This window comes from Cervus elaphus, chromosome 29 (assembly GCF_910594005.1).
Source record: "Cervus elaphus chromosome 29, mCerEla1.1, whole genome shotgun sequence".
Lineage (NCBI taxonomy): Eukaryota > Metazoa > Chordata > Mammalia > Artiodactyla > Cervidae > Cervus > Cervus elaphus.
The window spans coordinates 60012083-60034692 of NC_057843.1; the positions used below are offsets into that span (position 1 = coordinate 60012083).

The following is a 22610-nucleotide window of genomic DNA, read 5'->3' on the forward strand; positions in this document are numbered from 1 at the left end:
AATATAAATATACATTTATATACAATATATGTTTACATAAATATACATATATTTATAAATTATAAATATAAATTATATTTTATATAATTATATATATCTCATTTATTTAAATATATTTAAATATATTTGTATAAATATATTTTTTATTATGAGGTCAAGTTGTTGGTAGCCTTTATACTTTAGCAGTCTAAAAAGTGTATAATTTTGACAATAACATTTAGTATAAAAATGTACATTTTAACTGTGCTTTGCTTCATGCCTTTGTGTTTAAATGACGGTGTTAACTTTAACACCCAAGCGGCAAGCACAGTGATCCTGGATTGGTCCTGAATGGAAACTCGCCCTGTGCTGGTGGTGGTGTAGTCGTGTCTGGCTCTTCATGGCCTCATGGACTGCAGCCTGCAAGGCGCTCTCACACCTGTTGCTTATGTGATCCAGTCAGCATAGAGCAGGGTTCCTCAACTTCAGCACAGCTGATGTTTTGGGCCGGGGAATCCTTAGGTGTGAGGCTGTCCTATGAATCGTAGGATGCCTAGAATTCTCCCTGGCCTCTACCTTCTAGGTGCCAATACATAGGTGCCAGTGGCGTGTCAGTTGTGACAGCCAGAAATGTTTCCAGAGATCACCAGACGTTCCCTTAGGGGCAGAACTGCCCGCGGGTGAGGGCCACTGGCATAAGAGCCCATATTACCACCTAAGGTCAAGTTTGAGTTTTCTTTCCCCGCCTTCTCTCTTCTACTCTATGGAGAGTTGATTTTAATCAGTGAAATTTTAGTGTATGTATACTCTTTAGAGTAAATGGTTGTTGGGTAATGGGTTAGTTAGTGTTAGTTGCTCAAGTCATGTCTGACTCTCTGCACCCCCATGGACTGTAGCCCTGCCAGGCTCATCTGTCCATGGAATTCTTCAGGCAAGAATACTGGATTGGGTTGCCATTTCCAGGGGATCTTCCCAACCCAGGGTAATCAGTTATAAATATAGAATTATCAGCTTGCTACCCACTTGCAGTATTCCATATATAATAAAATGCTTTTAGTCAGCTTTAGGTAATGGTCTCATTAGGTATATGTAATTGAAAGTCTACTTTGTAGTAAGACTGTTAGAATCTTTGTGATTAGTGTTTATTTGTGCAGAGGGAACATTAGAATAGGACCTCAAAATCTGCCTCTCCTGCACTGTTTGTAATTGGCATTGCCTCTGTGATGTGCCCATCATCCTTGCCAGAAGAGCATAAATACACAAGATATCTTAAGAGGATTTGGTTGTTTAGTTCTGGTCTTTCAAAAAAAAGTTTTTTAATTAGAAATTATAAAGTAAAGTAAAAGTCACCATTAAGAGTCTACAGTGGTGACTAAAAAAGTAAATAAGAATAAACTCATTGAACCTGTTTGCTATGCATATTTTTTAAAATTAAACAATACATAGATAATGTTCTTTAATCTTTTTTAAAAACAAAACAGTGTGGATACCTTTCAACATATATGTGATTTTTTTAATGTCTACATAGTGTTTTAAATAAAGTTTCCCCCCCTCCATGTGTTTTTTTCCCCTCTGGTTTTATTTTTTAATTTATTTTATTTTTGGCTGTGCTTGATCTTGTTGCGGTAAGTGGGGGCTCCTCTGTGTCGCAGTGCTGGGCTTCGCATTGCAGGGGCTTCTCCCGTTGCGGAGCACAGGCTCTGGGGCACGCGGGGTCCAGCAGTTGCCGCTCCTGGGCTCCAGGGTTCGGGCGCGGTGGCCGTGGTGCACAGCAGTCGTCGTGGTCTCAGTTGCTCTGCAGCACGTGGGATCTTCCCGAATCAGGGCTCGAACGCGTGTCCCGTGCGTGGGCAGCTGGATTCTGTACCATCAAGCTGCCATGGAAGCCCCCTCTCCATGTTTTTTATGGAAGTAATCCATTCTCATTGTTGAAAAACATAAATCAAGGGCTAATAATAGTTTGCTTCATTTAAGACTTGAGGTGGGCAGAGATAGTAGTGTCAGGTAGAAGAAGAAAAACTATAACTGATATTCTAGTTCTCTTATAGGTAGGTGAACACAGAAATAAAATTTGTTGAAATACAGAGCTTTCATGCTTGTGAACTTTTATCCTCAGCATCCAATATAAAAAGTATCTGGAACATAATAAGCTCTCATATGTTTTGTTAAATAAATATTTTGTCTGGGTCTGTAGTATATAGCTGTTGTTTTGGTTCCAGGGTCCTGTAATGCCAGGGAGTCATTCAGTGGAAAGATTTGTAATAGAAGAGAATCTTCACTGCATCATTAAGTCCCATTGGAAGGAAAGGAAAACTTGGTAAGATGCTTTTCATGGTACTTTTACTAGTGTGGTGAAAAAGTAGCGATCTTGATTTAGAAAGAGCAAAATCTACGTTAAGAGTAAGAAAGTCTTTCCTCTTCCTGGTTTCCGTCTCACTAAGACCAATTTCAGAAACACTGGGCTTGCCTCCTGGCGGCGTCACCTTCAGACGGCGCTTCTCTGGACGCTCTGTGGCACTGCAGTGCTTTCTAGTGTTATGCCTATGACGCCTGCTCTTTTATGTGGATATTTGCCGTATGTTCTGGATAAATTAACTTGAGTGACAAAAGCTATTTTGGGGATGAATGTTGCAGGAATAAATGAACACTAACGGTTTTGCTCTGTTTCCTAGCAGTTAGAAATCAAGCTTTGGAAAAGTTTATTTTTAATGTTTTCTAAAACCTTGCAAAGTTTCAATTTGGATTTTAAGACGGAAAGGGATATAGCATTTGGGGGATAGTCTACCATATAGAACTTTTTAAGTTAGTAGATCTGAATGTATTCCTTACTATTATTTACATTCTTTCTGATCTTTCAAGGAGTTTTGGATATATACGTTAAGGAGTTTCCCTTAAAGTAGAAAAAATAACTCGTGCTGTAGTTAGGTGAAGTAGCTGAAATCCAGAACATTTCAGAGAGTATTCCCCCTGTATCCACACGCACTGTGTTTGAAACTGCTTCTTTGGTTTTTCATGTATCTTTGTCTGCTCACTAAACTTAAATTACACTTTTTATAGCGCCGCGCAGCTAGTGAGTTATCCTGGGAAGAACAAGATCCCGTTGAACTACCACATAGTTGAGGTATGCATTCCAGATGGAGCTGGTTTCACAGTCTCAGGGGCTTTCTGTTGACTGTGAAGTGTAATCTGCTTCTGGCCTTTTGTTATTGTTCTTGCTGCTTGTCAGACAATGAAAACTAACAGAGAAAAGAGGAAGCTGCTTTCAGTTTTGGAGCTCTGTTAACCATGTTAGTAAAGAGGAAAGAGGAGGTTAAGCCCAGCAAGCAAACAGAGTTTTGAGCTGCCTGTAATTTATTTATATAGGATGTCTTCATTCAGGGGTAGTTATCAGTGATACTGTGAGTTACCTCCAACTCTAGCGGTACCTTGTCCATGTAACAGACGTGTGCGTGCACGCGTGTCTGTGTGCCCTGCTGTGTCCCCCTCAGTGACCCCATGGACTGTAGCCTTCCAGGCCTCCTCTGTGCATGGAATCTTCCAAGCAGGAATACTGAAGTGGGTTGCTGTTTCCTTCTCCAGGGAACATATGTATAAGCGGCTTAAATACTTTATAATATTCTTTAGGCAGATAACCCATTTTTAACTGTGTTTATCTGGTTTCTCACTACTAGCATACTCTGGACTAGTATATTATTTCCTGTATCACAAGAGTAGGGAAATACGAATCCTTATTTATTTTTAGAAATCAAAAGAGTCAATTGTTTTGGAAGTGAAAAAAATAGATCATGCTTTTTTTCCATGTAAGTCATACAGAGGAGGATATTAGTACCGTTGAACACCTTATAGAAATTTATTTCCCAAAAAACAGTATTTTCACTTGACACGAGTCAAACTGTCAAATACATTATTCCTTTATGTTAAAACGCTCAACATGAACATAATTACAGTGTATTATTTAATTCACTTTGTATTCATACTATACCAGTGTGAACAGTGGTATAGTGCATCTGTTCTATCTTTACAAAACTTGAGAGCATGCTTAGGCTAATGGATTTCACTCATTGACATGTCAATTGAAGTGCAAAACTTAAGTCACATTTTAAAATTGCAAAATGTATAGAAATTCATACAAAAGTGTGGGAGATAGGAGTGAGGAGGAGGAATGCGAACTAGGCTTTAGAAGTCTAGGTATGTGGCCCACAAATTATATATGGAGGATGAAAACAAGTTTCTGAACAAGAGCATGGCCAAAATGTCTTGGACTACCAGAAAGGTAGTAACTGTGCAGAATGACTTAACTGTCTTCTGATCCCATATCCTCAGAGTCTACAAAGGGCTCTTATTTCTTGTAGAGCTGAAACTCTGATGGCTCTGTGAGTCCCTAGTAAACTGTACCTCCCTGAATTAACTCTGATACTTTCAAAGTTGAAATTTAATTCTCTGGAAATATCAGCTAAGCATTAATTTTTGCATATTCTTATTGATTGAGTTACAGAGATAAAGAAATCTTCATTACGGTATTCAATCATAGATCTTTGTGTTTTAGAAAGCATAGTTTTTAAGGTTAAAAAGTTACTTTTTAAAATTATGAATATCATAGAATTTAGAACACTGAGGTCTTTCTAAATAGTAGAAGTGCATGGATAGCTGTCAAATTGAGTTGCTGACTTGTGATTCCCTTGTAGGTGATCTTTGCAGAGCTGTTTCAACTTCCAGCACCGCCTCACATCGACGTGATGTACACAACGCTTCTCATTGAACTGTGCAAACTTCAGCCTGGCTCTCTACCCCAAGTTGTATCCTTTCTTTTGTTTTTAAACGTACTCTGTTTGGCCTGGTTTTACAAGATTATTAAATATTTCTGCTGGTGGGTTTAAATCACTTCATGAAAAGAGTTTGGCATTTCTTTAAAAGTTAAAAATCACATGTACCATACAATCAGCCACTCTTTGACTGTTTACCCAAGAGTATTAATGTTTATAACTTTATGTGTAACAACCCAAAACTGGAAACCGTCCAAATATCCATCAATACATGAATGGATAAGCAAATTTTGTTACAATTATACAATGGAATACTACTCAGGTTAAAAAAAAAACCAAAATAGATTTTCAGTGCAGGCATCAACATGAGTGAATTGCAAAATATATGTTGAATAAAACATGCCAAACAAATATGAATTCATAGTATATGATACCATTTACACAGAATCCTAGAAAATGCAAATAATGTAGTGACAACAGACCAATATTTGCTTGGAGGCATAAATGGGAAGAAGGGAGGATGGATTATAAGGAGAATGTGGCAATTTTGGAGGTGATGTAAATGTTTATTATCTTGATTTCACAGGTGTGTACAGGTCAGGTGTATTGTATATCATTGATACCTCTAAGATCAGTTACTTGAAAAGAATTACTAGTCATTACATAGACTTCTAGGAAATGTTATTTGTTTTTTCTATCATAGATTATTTTCAAAGAGAGTATAGTTTTCCTTATCCTGAAATTCACAGCTTGCACAGGCAACTGAAATGTTATATATGCGTTTGGACACAATGAATACTACATGTGTAGACAGGTATAGTATTCCCCCCCCCCCCCGCCACTTTTTTTTTTTTTTAATATTTGCCTGCGGTGGGTCTTAGCTGCTGCAGGTGAGATCCAGTTCCCTGACCAGGAATCAAACCCACGTCCCGTACGTTGGGAGCATGGAGTCTTAGCCACTGGACGACCAGGGAAGTCCCTGCCTTATTTCTGTAGAGTGTTAGCAGCTTCTACTCCCTGTACTTTATAAAAGTGTATGATCAGAAAAATATTTGCCCTCTTAAGAATTTCCAAGTTGGTTTTTCTTTCTTGCCTCCTCCAAATAATCCTGTATATAATAAAGCTCATACTTGTTGTAATATAGCATTTCACTTTCTAGTCTTAATTTTCAATATGAAATGATACCCATGCTGAAGTTTTCTTTAATTTCATTGCTTATTTGTTTGGTGCTTTGGTATGGTTACACTTTCCCTCTGTAATTAGGTAGGTAAGCTTTTAAAATAGGCTCTATGCTAATTCATATGTAGAAGCAGAGTCTAATCCTGTATATTTATTATGTTTATATATTATGTATTTGTTTATAGATAGTGTCTGTTTTTAAAACAATTAGCTTCTCTATAACTACAACTTCAAGACTGAGTTTATACAAAAGACCGTATTGGATTTTTATGGCTGTGTTAGTTGGCATGCCCCTGTTGTCTTTTGGTTGAGATCTTACTGCCTGTTAGCTAATATGCTCTCTTACTGTCACTTTCCCAAATTAGCTCAGAACAGAGAGTGACTATTTTCCATAATCTGTCATGTTCATTGTTCAAATGCATATTTGAAAACTATCAGAAAAGGCTGTCCTGTGTGTTGACCTATTATCTTGAGTAGTTTTAATGATTGAAATTATAGGGACATAAATGATGTGCTTTAAGGTGTCTGCTGAGGTTTTTCCCAGTCTAATTAATAAACTGCCAGTTGCTCTGGGCATTCCAACTATGCCATTCATTCAGCAAGTATTTGCTGGGCTCTTACAAATTTCACAGCATTATATAGTATACTAAAGTGATCCCTATCTAGTTGGAGAGATCAGGGGTGTCTTTAAGAGAAAAAGGGGCTTTGATGGTATGTTTCATTGTTTGTGGTAAAAAGGGCATGGTATGATAATGAAAGACTGTGCTTTGGCTCTTGCGTTTATAAAATGTTCTTAATCTTTTTTTGCACCTCACGGAGTTTCATTGTCAGTTAAATGGAATAATACATCCCTCAGCAGTTACTGCGAGAATTAAATTATATAATATAAACACATAGAAGGTTCTTGATATAAAACAGGCACTTGAGTTGCACCTGTTATTCTCTTGAAAAGGATAGCACTGTTAGGAGGAGTGAGATGGGTACTGTTTTTTTTTGAAGTAGAAGATGAGTTGCAGGGTTTGCACAGAGAGGGGTAGGTGGCAGAAGAAAGGAACAGCTGTAGGTAGGGTGAAAATAGGGTCTTATTTGTCTGAAGAATTATGTGAATTCCTATTATAAACTGCAACCTTTCATCCTTTTCCACCCCCCCCCCCCCCCACTTCTTTGTGTAGGTTTATTAATTGGTTTTCCCATCATCTAAGTAACTTCCAATTCCGTTGGAGCTGGGAAGATTGGTAAGTAGTGTTATGTATATCTGTCTTTCTCTACAGTTTACCATTTTAAAAAGTAATATTTAAAACTATAATATAAAAACAATCTTTTTTGTGATCTGAAAGATTTAGTTTTTTTAATACATATATATAAATGAAATAATGTAGGTAGAAGGGAACTATTTGCAGCTTAATACAAGGTAGATACAGATGCGGATTATGTGTAAGAACTTGTAAAACTGTATTTTGTCATTAGGTCAGATTGTCTTACTCAAGATCCAGAAAGTCCCAAACCAAAGTTTGTAAGAGAAGTTCTAGAAAAATGTATGAGGTAAGTTCTTTGTGTTTTCTCCTTAGCTTAGGTTGTCTCATTTCTGTGGGGGAGGTTTCCCTTCTCAAATGTATGTCCAGAATATCATATCATTAAAATCCAAGTACCTTTCTTTCTTCCCTTTCAGATTTATGCTGAAAAATAGGGCAGCCATGCCATCTGGATTCTATGTGAATTAAGTCAAAAAGTTTATTTTTGTCAAATATACTTTGAAATAATTTCAAATTTTAGGAAAGTTGCCAAAATAGAACTCTGTATGATGTTCATCTAGATCCCCTAGTTAACATTTTACTACATTTGTTCTAATGCCTAGTCCTTTTAGCCTCTCTGTATAATATCTACCCTTTATATTGGTCTTTCTCTGAACTTTTTGAAAACAAGTTGCAGATATGATGTCTGATCCTAGTCGGTTGTATATTTCCCCCAAACAAAAAAACACTTCTCCATGACGAGAATACAGCCCTCCAGATCAGGATGAGCTGATACAGTAATACCACTTGTACAATCCACAGATGCTGCTGAAATTTTACCAACCATCCCAACAATATTTTTTTCCTTTCTGGCCCAGAATTCTATCCAGGAGCATGTGTAGCATTTAATTGTCATTTTCTTCTGATTCCTTCACCTTGAACTGCTGTTACTCTTTCTCGTTCACATCACTGTCAGCTTTAAAGACTGTGGGCCTTTGCTCTGTTGGCTTGGTGCATCCTCATGAGTCACGTCTCACACTGTCCACCACTGAAGATGTTAATCTTGATTAGATGGCCACGTCAGGCTTCTCAGCCTGGAACTCGCCCTTTCCCCCTTTGTAGTTGATCGGTGTTTTGTGGAGAATGCCCTGAGGTGGCGCTCAGGTCTTAGAGCAGACCTCCACTGCAGCTTGTACTTTTATCGCCACCACTGTGATGATCCCCTTTTTCCATTATTCCGTCTACGTTTATTAGTTGACTTTCCCCTGTAAGAAAGAGCTTTCCTTTTTTAGCTATTAGTTCCTGCGTTTATGTATCAGCAGAGACTGTTTTGTTCAGTGACACTCATCACTGTCGGTACTTACTCTGATGCTCAGATTTTGCCCCCATTTGTCCACTGTGAGTCCCTTGTGCCTGCTGTGTCCCTGTTTTTCCCTTCCTTTAATGTTCCCCCTCCATTCATTGAGCATTTCCTTATTTCTGGCACAGACGTTCCAGGCTCTTCTTACGTTTCCTTGCCCCTTTCCTGGAATCATCTATTCATATTCAAAGAGGAGGAGCTTCTTTTATGGGGCATGGTATTTAAGTAGCAAGGTCTGGACACTTGATGTGTTTATTGCTATTGGGTATAAGTGGTTTTCTGCCCTCTAGATGGACAAGCATAGTGAATATATTTATGCAGACATGTACCCATACATACACAAATCTGTTTTTATATCCACCTAGATGTGTGTATCTTTCCAGTTCCATCCCAACATATCATTTTTCTCCCTAGCCTTCCCCTTTGCCATGATTTCTAAATACCTTGGCAGACATTAAGAAACTTGTCTCCCATGGTCTGGATAAGTATTTATCTACTACAATATAACCAATCTTCCAACCGTACAAACTGTTTGCTCCACCTCATCACACCCTGCCATCACCACCTCACATCCTTGGCCACCGGGCTTGTGGACCCACTGGCCCACATCTCCGCACAAAGCAGGAAGTTCTGAAGAAGACGTGGGTTCTGGTGTGCTGGCCCAGACGGGAGTTAAAACGACGCGTTGCCCTTTACTTCCTGGTTGTCAGCTGAGTGCCGGGTGCTGCTCTCCTGAGTAAAGTTGGCTATTACCAAAGAACGAGACTGGTGAACGGTATTTTCTGAGGCTTTTATTTATATTGTAGGTTGTCTTACCATCAGCGCATATTAGATTTTGTCCCTCCTGCCTTCTCAGCTCTGTGTCCTGCAAACCCGAGCTGCATTTACAAGTACGGAGATGAGAGCAGCAGTAAGTAGCGAGCCCTGTTCCCAAAGGTGCTAATGCAAGGGCTGGCTCAGTTTTCTAAGGTGGAGAAAGTAAATTATTCCTCTCCTTGGGTTTATATTTTCTCTGTTTGAAAGGTGATTCTCACCAGCCTCTGTTGTTTTCTTTGCCCTGTCATAATTTTAAACATTTACTGTGATTTACTTAGTAATTACTGTCTTGTAACTGTTTTTAATATTGTTTAAAATGTTTTCTTCATGACATTTTAAGTGTTGTTAAGTACAGCAAGATGAATTTATAGCCAGAACTTACTGAAATGAAAGTATGTGTTTGTCATGGCAATTTTGATTACATGAATTGGTTTATCATCTGCTAACAGTACAGGAGTGGGAATGTAGATGCACATGGAGACTACATGTTTTACCTGCAGCGAGCCTCTAGTCTAAACACACTTTTCTTACTGTTTGGTCACGTCATTTCTGAGATTTGCACTGAAAATCAAAGGGACTGTTTGATGTGCCGTATTGTGCTTCAAACTCACTCCTCCCCCCTGCTCTCATGTTGCACCCCTGCTTCTGCCCCTGCACTTGAGACTACACCTGTTTCCCTTGAAACAAAACTCGACTCCAGTGCTGAGGATTCCATTTCCTATGTTACTGTGTCACTTATTCCTTAAAACAACTTTTGAGAAATAGGTATGTTCTTAACAACAGTTTTACAATGAGGGAAGAGCTTCAAAGAAGCTATTCTGGGCTAAAGCCCAGACTTAAATACTGAGCAGCCTTGTTCTTGAACACTGTGTTTTCTGCAAAAAGCAAAGCTTGATGCGGTACTTATAAGTGCCACATTTTGATTTCTGCTTTGTACTGGCTCAGAGAACCATAAGATACAGTCTTTGATATCAAAGAGTTCAGACTTTTGTTGAACACTGAGCTTTCTTTTTTCCCCACAGAAATAACTCAGCCTTCAGCCTAACACTTAAGGCCCACCTAACTGTCGTTTCTACTTTATGATTTGTCACTTCTTCTCAAGTGACTGCAGCCAAGCCCACTTTGTTTTTTCCATGCTTCTCATTCTTGGTCTTACCTGTTTGTACCATCATCCCTTTCTGTTCTCTGGTTCCTGTTCTCTCTCCAGGATCTAGCCCGAGCTCCACTCTTGTAAATATTTCCTTAACCTTTAGCAAGCCAGTTTTGTGTTACTCTCTGGCTACTTTTTATGTATCTTGGTTCCTTACCTAGAATGTAGTCTTGTCGCTGGTGGGGGATTTTTCTTCCCTTTCCCTCACACTTTCAAGAAAAGTACAGAGCACATGTGAATTGTTGGAACTGACTTTATTCATTCCAAGTGCTTAGTAACTCGTATTCTGTGTCAGAATTGCCTTTTTTGCTACCTCTTTGTCTACCTTACATTAAAAGTAGAGTTCCCGCTGCTCTGGTGATGCCGTGCAGTGTGTGTCAGCTCAGACTGTACACAGTGAGGACCAACAGTAAACGCTGGGGTCACAGCGCACGAGCATCTGGCTCATACAGACTCACGCATGCGGGTTCAGCAAAAGAGCAGAGCAGCGTCGTCTTAAGTTGGCAGCCTTCACCTTGCTCAAACCCAAACTTAGTTTCCACTGTATCAGGGAAAGGAGGTGCACTGACCAAAATGAAAGAGAAATACATTCTCAGCCTTTGAGCTTACAGAGGCCTAGGGATCGGAGACCATCCAAGGAGAGTTGCAGCTGTGTTTCCCGAGGAAGATCCATACCTGCCTCACACTCTGAATTCCAATTAGCTCCGTGTTCTTAAGGAAGTATTGAGGCAAGAAACCTATTATGCCTTATTTCAGGTGAAAAGCCATTGACATACTGAATGAAACTTTCATGTGTGGTTATCTTTATACAGAATAAATATTAACCTTAGGATAGAGAGTACTCTATTTTAAAAGAAAGTCATTTCTTAAAAGTTTTTCAGTTATTTAACTCTTTGCATTCTGTGCTTAGACTCTCTTCCTGGACATTCGGTTGCCCTCTGTTTAGCTGTTGCCTTTAAAAGTAAAGCAACCAATGATGAAATCTTCAGCATTCTGAAAGACGTCCCTAATCCTAATCAGGATGATGATGATGGTAAGGGAATTAAATATTTGTTGAATGGAACTATGTATGGGTCAGGCTTAAGTAAAAACATAATTCTCGTACAGTATATTTGTTTAGCCTGACAGCCTGTCAGTTATTCCCCAGAGCACAGGTATTCACTTAACTGAATTCACTTAACTGTGAATAAAAGTGCACACACTGTTCACTGAAACACTGCCTGCTTTCACTTTAGAGAGGTTCCTGCATAGGAAGACTTGGTGTATTATAAAGTTGGGTGTTCTCTCCAAATTGAACTATAAGTTTATCATCAACAAAAGATAAGACAAAAAGCCATGAGAGGGACTTGCTTTGTCATCTGTTAAAACATCTTGGAAACTACAATAACTCAAACAAAAAAAGACGAATTAATGAAACAGATCAAGTCTCCTGGGACAACGGGGTAACCGTTTAGGAGGAAAATTTTGTTAGATCTGTACACAGAGAAAAATGGCTTAAAATATTAATGGTGTTTAGATTATTACTGAGATTTTGTTTAGATTTTTCTAAGAAGTTTGTATTATGATGTTAGAATATATTTAGAAAGTATAATTCAGAATGTTAAATATAAACATTGTCAGACATCTTAGGACATGCACCTAAAGTGTAAAGGGCTTAGTGTATTTTTTTCTTTTACTGTATTATCTTGCCACCCATGTAGAGAGATAAGAACAAAGAAATCTATGTGGTATTTGTAAAAAGAAATGGAACATATAGAATAATTTGGGAAACAATCCCCAAAAACTTCAGAATTAAGGTCATGCTTAGTTTTGTATTTTGAGGACACGCGATTAATCAGTGACGGTCTTTTATTGTCTGTTAGTGCGCTGAGACATTGCTTGAACGTGGGACTCAGTATTTGGATATGAGTGTGCCATCTGCTTAGCAATACAGGTTAGGGACCAGAGAATTGCTATGCTTAATCTTCCTGACTCTCTCTGCTGTTGTTCAGATGAAGGATTCAGCTTTAACCCACTGAAAATAGAGGTCTTTGTACAGACTCTGCTACACTTGGCAGCCAAGTCGTTCAGCCACTCCTTCAGCGCTCTTGCAAAGTAAGTGCGGCCAGAGCACACATGCCCTCTTGAGGGTTTCAGACCTCGCTGCGTGAATACAGTGGTGTGGTGGTTTTTACCTTACGATGGTTGAATAGAGAGATCTTAATAGCGTCATATAACTTGATACAATGGGCTCTGGCTTGTGGTAGCTACCATCCCAGTCGGATGGCTCCTGTCTGTGGTTTGCATGTATATATAAAGTGTACATTTTTTCCACATAAACCTTTAGAGAGAGAAAAACCTGGGTCCATAGGACAATCAGAAAGTTCCCACCTTGTCCAAGGATCTTCCTAAAAAGAGGGTGAGCAGAATTGAGAGCCAGCTGCATTTCTGGGAGCCACCCAAAGGTTGGCATCTAAAGACAGAACTTTTTAACTCATCATACAGTCTAAATGAAGAACGAACATATAGATATTCTTCCCAGTCAGGCAGAGAAACTAGACTCCTCACCCCATCTCAACTTCCTGGTCTCTCTATGAGACTTGCAAGGCTCCCACAGAAGATGCAGGCAGACTACTACACGGGTGTTAGACTATTCCTTAGCCCTCATCTGTCCTTAAATACACAGTAAACTAGAGTCCTTGGCTAATGACAGTACTTTGTAATTCTCCTAAGATTTTGAGACAGATGCCATACAAATTGAATTCCTAATCATACCTTTTATATTCCTCAATGATTAATGATGTTTGGTTATTTTGTATTTTATACTGCACTGGAAATTGAGTAACGTTGTAAAGCTTTGAAAATGTTAAGATGCTCAATAAGTTTATCTGTGCTATTTCTGCCCCCACCCCCACCAACCATGAAAAGGTTTCATGAAGTCTTCAAAACCCTAGCTGAAAGCGATGAAGGAAAATTACATGTTCTAAGAGTCATGTTTGAGGTCTGGCGGAACCATCCACAGGTAAAAACTAATTAGACATGTTGAGATGCTGATTGTATAGGTATAAAAAGAAGGCACTTGATATCATTGTTTTAGTTTGTAGAACATGAAATTTAACTGTGCCCTTTGAACAGTTTTTAAATCTATAATTTTAGTGCTGTGGAAGTAATGATGTTTGAGTCATTCTCTAAAGAGCAAGTGTTATGATTTGGTATGATGTTATAATATCTCAACACATTTTAAGTAAGAATGCTTATTTCTTGGAAGGTTCTCCAGTTGGGTAGGAAATAGTTCTTTAGTCTATCCAGTTTCTATTTTTAAACAGGCCCCAGATTTCTCAAATCTCAATATACTATTTTAATACCATGTGTTATAAAGAGGCATTAAAATAAGTTTTGGAGTATATTTACGACATTTTTCATGATAAAACTTTAGGATTAACTTTGACACATTATTAACCAGGATATTTTTGCACTAACGCATGCTTATGGCCAGCAGTTTATTATATAAATGAATACTGAAACATCTGTAGTCAATAACTTCCAGGTAACAAAAGATGTGTTACTAAATCTCTGGTCAGTATGTTTTAAGTATTAACATTCAGAGTTTCTTTTTGCTCAGTCTTTATTTGTGTTATTGTATTCTTACAAAAAGTACCAGAGCCAAGCAGAAGGGAAAACAAATCTTGAGACCTAATGGTCAAATTGTTCAGTTCCATAGCTACTGAATGTTCACACCCATCCTATTTTAACTGTTTAGCAGTGGGATTATTGTGGCCTACATATAACTGTGACTTCCCTGAATAACGTCTCTCCTCTGACCATAGATGATTGCTGTTCTGGTAGATAAGATGATTCGCACGCAGATTGTCGACTGTGCTGCAGTAGCAAATTGGATCTTCTCTTCAGAATTGTCTCGTGACTTTACTAGGTAAAATGGGTTATTTTACAAAGTTCTTATTCTCTCAGAATTCTTATACATGAGCTCCACATTCTGGTCCAGACCAGGTTATACTAGCATCACAGTGGTCCAGCCTGGACTCGGCAGAGATTCTTGCACAATGGAAATACACACAACCAGTCTGGTTGCAGTGTGTTTTAGGGACACACACATAAAAGGTGAATTAGGACTTAAAAGTAGAAACGCTTACAGAGGGTCCAAACTGTTGGGCGGGGAGATTGGGCTGTATGTCAGGGTCTCAGCTAGACAATGGGACGTGGCAGGAGTTCACAGTAGGAACCGGCAGAAATCAGTCTGTTGTAGATTAAGTGCGCATTACGGAGGGATTGAGGAAAGCCTGGTGGGCACCTGAATGCCACTGGGGGAGGAGGTCTCACCTTAGTCATAAAATTCCTAGATGTAATACACAGAAAATTCTCTCTCGACTCGTTCCCCCTAAAGGAAAGAGACTTTTCTTTAAGTTTGGTTCTTATGCATGAAGCAGAGTCCACAGGCTTTATACCTGATCCAGGGCTAGGACAACAGGAGTTGATACAAAATAGGAAACAAAGGAACCCATTACTTGCAAAGACATAAATATCCATCACAGCCTTTATCCTCTTCACTGTGTTTGTTATTGGCTTAGGACACTAAGCTGAACCTTTAGGCTGAAGGAATGTGGTCTAAGATGATCACACCAGCCAAGCTGGCACTCAGAAATAAGGGCAACAGAAGGACATTCTCAGATGTGCGGCATCTCAGAAAACTGCCCACTCAAGTCTGTCAGCCGCCAACCCGTAGCGCTTTACGTCTGCAGCTCTCCCTCCGCAGGGCCTTTGCTGACCAGCTGCCGGAGGCAGCGTTCGGGCACTCTGCTGCTTCACCCTGTTTGCTAACACTCTACACCTTGTTTTATTATGTTCCACTTGGAACTGTCACCATCCAGATTAAACTTGTAGAAGGAAGTCCTCTCCTGCGCGGTATACCCTGGGGTTAGGAGACATAATGTTACAGACGTAAAAAGGAGTTAAGAAGCTACTTAAGCACACTCATATTTATGCGGCAAACATGTAACACTCCTACAGGTGACCCTGGTACTTGAGTAGTTTGAAAAAGTAGTTGACTTAAGTGTCTCATTCCTAAAGGCCCAGCAGTTGATAGCTCTTACCAACTAATGAGGTTCTTACATGTTCCAAGAGAATTGGCTGAGTTTGTGCTAGTATAAAGCATGTCAGTGATCCTCATACTAGGTTTCCATTTCAAAAAAACCACAACACATAGTGTTTACATTCAAAAGAGAGAAAAATGTATTTTTGTTTCTAGGGTGTTTTCTTCTGGTTTGCCATTTCATTGACTATGTACACATACGTTCTATGTGTGTCTAGTAGGGGGTGGAAATAAATAAATGACGAGGACCCCAGTATTGCCTTTAGGAAGCTCATCTGAATCTAATGGGTAGAGATAGATTGTGTGCATGATTGATAGTACAAGAAAAATTATGTTGCTGGAGAAATATACCTTATTCTGCCTAAAGAAGAGAAGGCTATATCAGACCTTAATAAGTATGTGTAGATTACGAAAGTTGAGAGGGCTTATTTTCTTTAAGTATAGTTTAACATACAGTAACCAAATGCCTTATTACTTTAAGACTGTTCGTTTGGGAAATCTTGCACTCCACAATTCGTAAGATGAACAAACACGTTCTCAAGATCCAGAAAGAGCTAGAAGAGGCTAAGGAAAAACTCGCAAGGCAACACAAACGGGTGAGTCTTGTGTCGGCTGCAAATCGTCAAAATAATAAAAGAAATCACTGAGAATATTCATTACCTTGATGGGAGCTTTTTTTTTTTGAGACCAAATCATGCAGAGCTGTTTGTAGAAATGGAGGAGGGGGAAGGACTGGCGTCTGCTGCTCTCTGTCGTTTTCCTGCATGGTGAACCTGTTTAGCAAAAGCCACAAAGCTTGCTTTTTCCATAGTTTACCATCCTATTGCCTTCCCGAAGGAGAAGGGAGGAGGACACTTGTGTTTCTATAAGAGTTTCTGATGCAAGATGGAGAGAGAGAGAAGATTGTTAGGGTTCACCCCTTCCCTGGCACAGGGGTGGGGAGGGAGCAGAGCAAGAGGAGACAGCCTTTTCCGGACCCATAAAATACTCCTCGTATTATTAACATGTTTAGCGTTGTAGCCATCTGGGGCAGAAGCAGTGAGCTGGATGTACCTTGAGATTTAACAGATAGTACTGGTGTTCTTCGTGACCGTTTTCCAGGGTCAGGCACATTTCCCAGAGAAAGGTAAAGCCAAGTTTAATGACTCATACAAACCCAGAGCAGTGTCAGGCGCCAGTCACCGTGCGGGCACGCACACATACATGAGGGACAGTATGCAAACACAAGCCGCAGACGCTGTGAGGTAAACGGCATCATCCCCATTTTACACGTGTACCTGCTCCAGAGACTGGACTTCACACCACCCTCTTCTCTAGATATGTGGTGTCCGTGTGATATTCACTAGCCACATGTCACTTTAATAAAATTTGAATACAATGTAAAATTCAGTTCCTTGGTCACACTAACCACATTTTAGTGCTCAGTAGTCATGTGTGGCTATTGTAAGGGCAGTGCAGATTTATGTTAACAAAAAAGTTTTGTGATGAGAGGTTCCCAAGACCCTAGCCCTATATTTCTCCTAGGAGCAACAGTTCAGCGTTCACAAACTCAGGGTTCACAGCAATTTGATAAAACAACCATTGTGAATAACAGGAATCAACTGTACATTTTCCAAAGCTGTTTTCATTTTGAATGAAGACTGTGACATACATTTCCTCCTTGAGTGGACTATCCTGTAAAAGGCATAACTCATTCTGCTACATAGGAAACCCAATGCCGTCACCCAAGACAAGTGCCACTGAATCTCCCTGGCCTAGATAAGCACTCACAGGACTTTGGATGTTTGCCTGTATGTTTGGTTCTCCTCTTATAGAATACAAGTCTTCAGATAGTATTTGACCAGACACAGTAAAATTCTCAGGTCTGCTTGTTGGAGTTTGTTTAATATACTGGAATTCTAAATGGTGGTTTCCTTTTGTTCCTCTGCATTCTGTAGCGAAGTGATGATGATGACAGAAGCAGTGACAGGAAAGATGGGGCTCTTGAAGAACAAATAGAAAGACTGCAGGAAAAAGTGGAATCTGCTCAGAGTGAACAGAAGAATCTCTTCCTTGTCATATTTCAGGTATCGTGACTTGGGACATTGATAGGTTCAAAAAAAACCAGTATATTTCTTTAGTTTTAAAAAGTTTTTAATCATTAGAAGTAATACATGCTTATTTGTAAGGTCTTAAATGTATAAAAATTTACACAGGAAATAAAAGTTCACTAACTGGAGGTCATTCTGTTGTTAATTAGCATGTATATTTCTTCTTGCTTAAAAAATGGGGGATGCTATTACTAAGTACTTGTAGATCTGTTTAGATGATTGCTTTCCTTCCTGAAGATTTTTGTGTATACATTCCTGTTAACATTTCTGATTATGTCCTTAAAACAGATTCTAAGAAAAATTACTAGCATAAGTAATCTAAATACTAAAGGTTAGATTACTTTTGTATTGCCAAAAATGATGTGCTACTCACCTCATCAGGCTCCCCAGGTGTCTCAGTGGTAAAGAAGTCTTCCTGCCAATGCAGGAGATGGGGGTTTGACCCCCTGGAGAAGAAAAGGGCAACCCACTCCAGTATTCTTGCCCAGGAAATCCCGTTGACGGAGGAGCCTGGCGGGCTACAGTCCATGGGGTTGCTAAAAGTCAAAAGCAACTTAGGGACTAAACAACTCATGTTATCACTGGTCTGCCTTTCCACACCTCACTATTTATTGAATCATGAACGTTAGGGATACATACCACAGAGATAGGGTGAAACAAGCAATACCCTTGAGGTCTCTTAGCCAAAAATGTGATTGTTTACTAACACCTCTGGAACTTTTTACCCTATTTCCAGCGCTTCATCATGATCCTGACCGAGCACTTAGTACGCTGTGAAACTGATGGGACCAGTGTGTTAACACCGTGGTATAAGAACTGTATAGAGAGGCTCCAGCAGATCTTCCTACAGGTTTGTGGAAAACTTTGATTAGGATAATAAACTCACTATTCTCAGCCATGGGGATTCTCTCCTAGCTCAGTTAGACTCTGCAACCTGTAAGTAATAGAGCTTCAAAATGACACGACTTAAGCAGCGGTTGCTCAGTTGGTAAAGAACCTGCCTGAGAAATCCCACGGACAGAGGAGCCTGGTGGGCTGCAGTCCACGGGGTCGGAAGCGTCGGATACGACCCAGTCACTAAGCACAGCGCATCCTCAGCCGCAGGGCTCTCCATTTTACTTATTTATCATCTTTTTTTCTCCGTTTTAAAAAGCACCGAAAAAAGCACCGACTCTGTCAGGTTATCTAGTACCTGTAAGTCCCTCAGTTAGTGTCCATTTGTTCCTACTGCTGCTCGTCAGGATATTCAGGCTTAAAACTGGCTCTGTGTCACTGAGACTCCTAACTGCCATTCTCTTCGTTGGAGAGCCTAGCTGTAACACAGAATAGAAAAATGCTAAGGGAAGCGTAATAAGATTTTAAGAACCTCTGTAAATCCAAAGTTCAAATGATAACCGTGCTTCTGGAGGCGCTATTAATAATGTAAGTTCCCTGAGGTTCTTAGAGAAAGCAGACTGCAACACGTCCTCCGCTGGATTTAAGTTAAAGATTTGAAGTAGAGTGGTGTCTTCAGACACCAACACCCCAGGCAAGTCCTTATCTGTTTGTTCTAGACAAGAGTCATTAAAGCAGAAGGCTTAAAGGGGAAAAAAGGTTCCTAAAAAAATCTAGAGTAAATTTTTGGTTGAAGGCTTATTTATTGTCAACAGCCTGATCGTATAGGAATCTGAGTATATTAAAGTTTATATATGTACATGTAGAAGAAACTTTCATTTTCTGACAATTTTTTCTAGTTAGGCTCAATAAGTCACTGATTTTCAGTAACACAGATGACCTCTATTTTAAAAGATAAAAAACAGTGAGGTTTGGGTTTCCTGTTTTGTGGAATACTTAAGAGATCACTGGCTAATTCTGAAATATAAATAGGTTAATTTTTTTCTTAACACATCTCTTTGCTTAATGCCCTAACCAAAATAGGGAATGATTTCCAAAATTTCTTCTTCATAGTTCATCCTTTGTCTGGGTAACTTTTACAAAGTCACACTGTAGGGGAAGGGCTTCCCTGGTGGCTCAGATGGGAAAGCATCTGCCTGCCGTGCGGGAGACCCGGGTTCGATCCCTGGGTTGGGAAGACCCCCTGGAGAAGGAAATGGAAACCCACTCCAGTATTCTTGCCTGGAGAATTCCATGGACCGAGGAGCCTGGTGGGCTACAGTCCACGGGGTCACAAAGAGTCGGATGCAGGTGAGCGACTTCACTTTGAATTAGAGAAAAGCACCAGCTGAGCCCGTCCAGCACTGGAGCAGTGCTGCTGCCACGGCCTTGGAACATGAGCTGCACAGAGACAGACCAGAACTGGTCCTTCATTTCCCCCTGTGTTTTCTCAGTACTTGGGCTTTCCAGGGTTATTATTCCTACCAGCCAGACCACTTTTTTCTCTGCTCTTTGGCATCACTCCACAGTGTGGGTGGGCTTTAGGGGAATGTTCCGTGAGATTGCTTATGTGCTCCTTTTCCCAACCTAAACTTTACCCCCTTTTCTGTGTCTGCAGCATCACCAAATAATCCAGCAGTACATGGTGACCCTGGAGAACCTGCTCTTCACTGCTGAGTTAGACCCGCACATCCTGGCCGTGTTCCAGCAGTTCTGTGCCCTGCAGGCCTAAGGGTCATTTTTTTTCCCCCTTCCTGTCAAGATTTTTTTAAAAGATCTCAAAATAATCTGTCTTATTTTTGATTGTTTGAATGCTTGCTTTCTTGTAGCATCCTGTCACTTTTTTAAAAGAAAGAGAGAGGAGGACAGTGAAGAAATATGGTATTGATTACCCTTAACTGCCCCTAAAAAGCAGATATTCCGTAATGACAATAATGTGATAATGACCATAGGATATATTGTATATGTGATAAATACAGCTTTTCTGATATTTTTTCCTCCTTAAGGCACAAAAGATAACTAATTTGAGGTATGTGAAACACTAGAGGGTCAAGCTTATTTACCAAGTAGTATATAGAACTGATGAATTTTATCAAGTAGCATAGCTTTTCACAGCTCATGGGTACCTCTAACATGGCTGAAATAAAAACTAAAAATGTTTTTTAAACTTTGGTATTTAATGATTTATCATCTCAGTCTACTTTAGTGATTTCTTTGTAAAATAACTCCATCTGAAATTTTCTCTTCAAAATACTTTTAATTACTGTAGTATTTTTAAGATACTATTAAAAAGTTACTAGAGTAGCAAATTCCTAAATCTGAACACAAATCACCTGGGGCTGTCTAAAAAGTTATTTTTTAAATTAATATTAAACCACAGTCTTTCAAACACAGACATATCTGGTAGTTCTTAAGGCTCCCAGGTAATTGCAATATGCAGACAAGTTTTGGAATTATCATCTTAGAAGATCTGGTCATCTCAAATATAGTGCATTTCTTGTTAAAGTGTGACTCAGAAGTAGCTAGACTGACTAATGCCTAGGGTTAGATGTAGGTTTGGATTTTATTTCTGTGGAATCTGGTCCAAGTAACTACTAATTCCTAAACCTGTTTCCTATATGGTGTTGAGGCTTAACTAAGATAAGAAAAGTACATTGTAAAATAACAAGGCGTTATCTGACATTCCAAATTTCTAGGATCTTTAGTTTTTTTTCTCATTGAACCTTTGAAAAAACTTAGCAATAATCCCACAACTGAAGTAGCTTTGTTCATTTGTACAATATAGGTTTTTTTTTTTTTAAACTTAGTACATCATAAGTTTATGGTGCATAATATATGGGGTCTCTTTGGTTTGCCATATACTTAGTGGCTACAGAATATAGTCTACTCAGTAGATGGAAATTCCTAGGATTTTAAAACACCATACCATTTAAGACAAATAATCACAAGATTAAAGTTGCATGGCAAGTTACTGGCAGGGAACTAAAAGCCAAGTGCTTAGCTAAATGTTCTTTTGTTTATACTGTTCCTCCTTCCCACAAACTATGTAATTAGTTAGAAATGGCTCCTGTCCTCAAGAAGCTAAAGGGTAACATTCAAGGCTTTGGTAACTTTGACCCTGAAGCTGCTTTGTAATCCTTTCAGAATGTATCGCAAAGTCTGGCTACTTAGACTTTTACCTGATCCACCTCCTTTCTCTGAGACCCTCTTCACGTGTAATGGTTGCTTCTAACAACTGCTTACTGATGTGACCCTGCTCTGATCCAGTCTGGCAAACTAGGTGTATGGGAAAACCAAACCAGAGATTGAATTCTGAAGAAACACATTCAACAATCGCTCTCTCCACAAATGAAGCTCACAGAAACAAAAGAATGGCATGTCACACTGTACATCGTACCTTACAATAAATCAATATTCTGTTAAACTGAACTGACGCCATTTAACATGCTTTTTTGTCCAAGTAAACATAATTTTTGTTTTCCTTGACTCTAAATCTCGCAGGAATTACTCAGAAAGCAGTCCAAATGAAGATAAAGTTTGCTTGCTTTTCCTGGAAAGTACTTAGCAGGGATTTCTAGAACTTACTAATAATCTACAATTATATCTGAAAATGAAAGATGAGGACAGAACGTGGCAAGCTGAGCAGAGCATATGTGGCTGTCAGTGATGTCTGGACACCAGGACTTACATTGAAGGTAAAGAGTGACTGACTAGAAGCCCACCCCAACTGGCAAGTCTTAGCCACACTGGTCTCGGTAGTACATGCTCATTAATAACGTGTCATTTGCCATATTTAATCAGGACAGTCATTAGATTATTATGCCTATAAGACAGATAAAAACAGGCCCACTGAGCAACTCACCCAAGGTCCACAGCTAGTAAATGGAATCTGAAACTATGTCCATGTGGTGGTTCAAGGGTTCCTTATCTCTCAATGCAGTAATGCTGTGGTCAGCAGCCTGAAGCCCTAGTTACTTGCTGGAAGCTTTTGGTTTTGTCCAAAGAAGGTCCTGCTGCCCATTCAGAATCGATTTTTACTGAGCTGTAATATTCAGCATAGCACATGAAAGAAAATCAACATT

General features: G+C 39.4%; 1 protein-coding gene across 1 annotated transcript in view; it reads left to right on the forward strand.

Moving 5' to 3' along the window:
* NCBP1 (nuclear cap binding protein subunit 1) overlaps positions 1–21957 on the forward strand; it is a 37724-nt gene extending 15767 nt beyond the window's left edge. Inside the window, exons 9-23 of the mRNA XM_043891167.1 lie at positions 2199–2296; positions 3037–3100; positions 4665–4775; positions 5492–5556; positions 7094–7156; positions 7389–7463; positions 9320–9423; positions 11390–11512; positions 12471–12573; positions 13387–13480; positions 14286–14389; positions 16047–16161; positions 17503–17631; positions 18392–18505; positions 20147–21957. Coding sequence (XP_043747102.1) covers positions 2199–2296; positions 3037–3100; positions 4665–4775; positions 5492–5556; positions 7094–7156; positions 7389–7463; positions 9320–9423; positions 11390–11512; positions 12471–12573; positions 13387–13480; positions 14286–14389; positions 16047–16161; positions 17503–17631; positions 18392–18505; positions 20147–20260 — 1476 coding nt within the window. The 3' untranslated portion in view covers positions 20261–21957. The remainder of the gene's footprint in view (positions 1–2198; positions 2297–3036; positions 3101–4664; positions 4776–5491; positions 5557–7093; positions 7157–7388; positions 7464–9319; positions 9424–11389; positions 11513–12470; positions 12574–13386; positions 13481–14285; positions 14390–16046; positions 16162–17502; positions 17632–18391; positions 18506–20146) is intronic.
* Positions 21958–22610: the final 653 nt, after the last annotated feature.